Here is a 4,605-nt window from a genome sequence, read left to right on the forward strand (position 1 = left end):
TTTACGATATAATTCAATTTAATTTGGTAAGTTAGTTAAATTAAAAAATATAGCATTACATTAAAAAATTTTAAAATCGACAAAATCGACTATCTAAACCATCGAAAATCTACTATAGCCGTCATATAAACTTATATTTTATATATTTAGTATTTTATACATTTTATTTTACCACTCGTTTTTTGAACAAACATTTTTAGAATCTGAGTGGAACGATGAATGTATTTATTTTACAATGATGTGTGTTTTTTTTTTAATTTTTTTAATTTTTTGTGTGATGAAAAGATATTTTCTTTGATTGTGTTTATCAATAATTAATTTTTAATTTACGTTTTAATAGTTTTACTTCAAAATTATTACAAAAAAGTGGTTTGTAAAAGTAATTTACTTTTGTCTTACTATCTCCACAACATCCAGATACAAAAAAATTCACGTAATCATTTGGGGCGAATTATCTATAATATACCTATCTAAGTGCCATGTACTGATAACTTGTTAAAATTTGTTAATATTTCGCTATTAATTTGTATTATTAAATAAAACTAGTATTTACCAAAAATGTTGCTTTATTTTGAAATATATTGCTAAAATTTAAAATGGATAACTTTTACATAGTTTTAAAAGTCGAATTTTAACTAGGTACATTAATTTAAAGTATCCATATTGTATATATGTTACGGGTGAAGTACAAAAACGGTTAGTGTAATGTATACATTATCCACCTTAAATATGTAGTATCCAATCAATTTATACATTATCCGGTGTGATGTGGATAATGTATTCGTATAACTATAATCGTAAACCTATAACTTCGGTACAACATGACCAACGCATCAAACACTTAAAATGGTACAGATTATACAAAGTCTTTCTAGTAGCAAAAACCAAATTATACTAATTCAAAAAAAAATTATTTATTATTATTACTATTAAACTATAAATTATATATTTGAACAATTTTACTATTTACCTAATTAAAATTTAAAAGCGAAATACAATTATTTATTAGAACAATTTGAGTTTGGATGACATTTAGAATTACAAAGTATTCCCCCGGATTTGCATTTACATTTATTTGTTAAGCATTTAGTTTTACATAAACACTTCTTAAAACCTTGACCACCGGAAAAAGATTGTTCATTAGCTATTTCACGCAAAGATTTTTTTTGTGGCTAAAACTTCTAAAATATCTATTAATGGTTCAGAGCATACAGTGAATTGATTTCTGGAATAAAGTTGATGAAGAGTGCCATTTTTATTACCGAGTTCGTAATATTGATTATCACTTATAGACACAACCGCAAAGAGTATATTCTGTGGATCACCCTTACTTCTGTCTACTTCTGGTAGTTTGACTCTAACTGTGTCGCCAACATTGCATGGTGGGAATTTGTTGATGGATCTGAACTTCATTTTTTTTGCTTGTTGCTCAAGCGATAATTTTGAATTGCTTCTCTCATTTTTATGGTGTTCTGAAACATTTTTAATAAAAATAAATAACATTTTTTCCTAAATAAAACTTGTTTTGTAATAATTACTTTTTTATCACATAAACCACAAATAGATGTTTGTTCATTACCAAGAATACAGCCACACGATTCACAGCAATTAGATACAGTACTGTCCTGTTAAGAAAAAAATTAGAAGTGATTAAATCTGGTATAACGACTATATATTGCCAACAATTTACCTCTTTATCGGAAACACTATGATTTTCTCTTTGTTCATAGTTTGACACAACACTTTGCAATATTTCTTCCAATTCTTGTTCAGTGGTTAATTTTTCCACTGTTTCAGCTGGTAGAAAAGATGATGACAAACCAATTTTCACATCAGTACCAAACATGGCCATGTATGGAGATCTTTTAATGCCATCGTGGTAGGCCCTATTTTTCATTAGCTGTACAAATCGAAGTCCCTCTGACCATGATTTACAGTTATTTGTTTTCATCCATGTTATCAACATGTTTTGTATGTCTTGGTTTGCTCTCTCGACACTTCCTTGTGACTGACTGTGGCGTGGCTTTCCCTTTCCGTGAACGATTTTCAGTGTGTCCCACATTTCTTTTAAGTCTTCTATTATTTTATTTACAAACTCGCGGCCATTGTCAGATTGTAATATCATCGGAGCTCCGAAAATACAAAATATGTCGATAAGGTGTTTTGCAACTTCTTCTGCTCTCTTTGTTTTTAAGGGTCTTAGTTGAACGAATTTAGTAAGGTGATCCTGATATACCATAATAAACCGGAACTCTCCATCCCCCTGCGACCAGGCACGTAGCTAAGGGGGGGCCAGGGTGTGCCAGGCCCACCCTATTATGTGTCCGGCCGTAGGCCGGCCCACCCAAAGTATTCAGAGGGGCCCATTATTATACGGGGGCTTTTAATTTAAATGAAATTTCAAATTTTTAATATTGTCTAAATATTACACAAATAAAACCAAATATATCGGGTTTTAATTAGAATCTAAAATAAGTTACGTAACTAAATTCAATCCATGTCCATTTCTGGAATAAAATATGTATATTGTATTACATTTAAATTCTGTTCCTACTAAGAATCGGTGATAATTTATTTTTTATAAATCATAATATCGTCAACGATTGATTAGGAAATAATTGCTATTTAAAGCCCAACACTGGTACCATATTATTATAGTATACTAGCATGTCATGTTATTCTTATCTTATCTAGTCAGTGACTGTTGTATACTTTTATGTCTATTTTTAAAATACTTTTGAGTAAGGGTATTGTCATTATATTGATTCATATTTCATATAGAATTATATTATTATTATGGTCGTCAACTCGTCTGTCGAACACCCCTACAACTGTACAAGGTAATATATTTAGGTAGGGGACCCATCTAACATTGGCCCACCTAGTGAATATTTTCTGACTACGTGCCTGCCTGCGACTGCATATCAATCAGGTCCACTTGGCACCTACTATTCATTTCCGAAAACACCATTGGTTCTTGTTCACTAGACCCTTGTTTTTAGATTTTTGTTTAGATTGACACGATTCGCAAAACTTTAAGTAAATAGACACTGCTTCTTGTGTTATATTTTTATACTTTTTTTTAACTTCAGCATTCATGCGGTGTTTTCCACCATGCCCAATACTCAAATGAACATCGTGTAGCACATCATAGATATTTTCATTAGTAATATAGTACAAAATGTTTGTATTACCTTCCAACAACGGCAATATTAATTTATCTTCTTCTCCAATAGTAATGAGGTCGTATCTTTTCAAAATTCGATATGCCTTATTATTTTTTATTCCACTTGATCTCACATTTTTAATTTCCGTAACTATTTCGTTATACTTAACTGCCGATAAATAAACTGAATTATTATTTTTTTCATTAACTATTTTATAAAAACATTCATAAAATTTTTCGGGTGAAGTCATTTTAAAAACCTATTATATGTACGACGCGTGTATTAAGACGAACTAGCACTGTACTAAATATTATTGCGTGTGTTTCTTCATAAACATTTATCTACAATCGTTATTTTCTCATATACATTTTATCAAAGTACTTTACCCACTCAGTCGTAGATAATGTGTAAAATACCCGAGTAAAGTACGAAATAAACGTTTTATAAATAGTATTTTTACTTTATCCAATAGGTACAGGTAGTTTACACATTACCCGGATAATGTGAACACTAACCATATTTTGTACTTTACCCGTAACATATATAATATTAAAGAAAAGCTTTTAAAACTGTAGGTACAATCGGCTCTAATTGCGGTGGTGATGTTGGGGGGGAGGTTAAAACTTAAATTACACATTGATTGGTAAGTGGTAACAATGACCTGGTACCGATCTATTTTACAATCTCAAACAAAAGGCGATGCGATACCACTTTTAAGGAGTTCAATACAGGCAATTTCTATATGTGCATGTTAGTCGTGTGTCAATTACTCAATAGCAGGGCTTCGGACTTATAGGAGTTTGCATATTTTTAAATAATCATTAAAAACATAGCTAAGTAATATAGAATATTGTTTCATAGCAAAAAGAGTTGATTTTTAAAATTTATAGTTTTATAGGTATTTCGCATATTTAACCATTTTAGATTGTGAACCAAGTATTGAATTTACAATGATATGTGTTTATATTTAATTTTTAGATTCTGAGCGAAGCGATGAATGTATTGATTTTACAATGATGTGTGTTTTTTTTTATTTTTGTGCCTGTCATCACCTTTCTTTTTGAGCTGTTTACGGACATTGTAAGTTTTCAATTTTTTTAGTTTTTTTTTCTATAAATATCAATAAAATTTTATCTGTTGAGTAAAAAAGCTTGAAAATTTAATAGAAGGCTCCTAGGTTATTGTTTCAAAGGCAGATGAAAAAAATTAAAAATCCTTAGTCACAGTTCTTATTTATAAGCATTTAAAGTTCAAATTTTGACAAAATACGGAAAAATCACGAAAATTAGCAAATTATTTTGCGTTGAGAATTCTTTTTTAATCTAAGATTTAAAAATATAATACAAGATTATCCATAAGTTTGTCTACCTTTATCAACAAAAAATATGTCTACAAGAAACTTAGATTAAATATTTATAAGCGTCTGAAATTTATATTT

The 4,605-nt window shown here is 29.5% G+C and overlaps 1 protein-coding gene across 1 annotated transcript; it reads right to left on the reverse strand.

The window, feature by feature from the left end:
- Positions 1–1,057: 1,057 nt before the first annotated feature.
- Positions 1,058–2,953, reverse strand: LOC132947161 (KRAB-A domain-containing protein 2-like). Its single transcript, XM_061017371.1, has 3 exons — positions 1,691–2,953; positions 1,539–1,625; positions 1,058–1,472 (listed from the first exon to the last, which is right to left on the reverse strand). Exons 1-3 carry the CDS (start codon positions 2,237–2,239, stop codon positions 1,410–1,412), a joined length of 699 nt encoding a protein of 232 aa, XP_060873354.1. The 5' UTR covers positions 2,240–2,953; the 3' UTR covers positions 1,058–1,409.
- Positions 2,954–4,605: the final 1,652 nt, after the last annotated feature.

The sequence above is a fragment of the Metopolophium dirhodum genome, chromosome 6, assembly GCF_019925205.1.
Source record: "Metopolophium dirhodum isolate CAU chromosome 6, ASM1992520v1, whole genome shotgun sequence".
NCBI classification, from domain to species: domain Eukaryota; kingdom Metazoa; phylum Arthropoda; class Insecta; order Hemiptera; family Aphididae; genus Metopolophium; species Metopolophium dirhodum.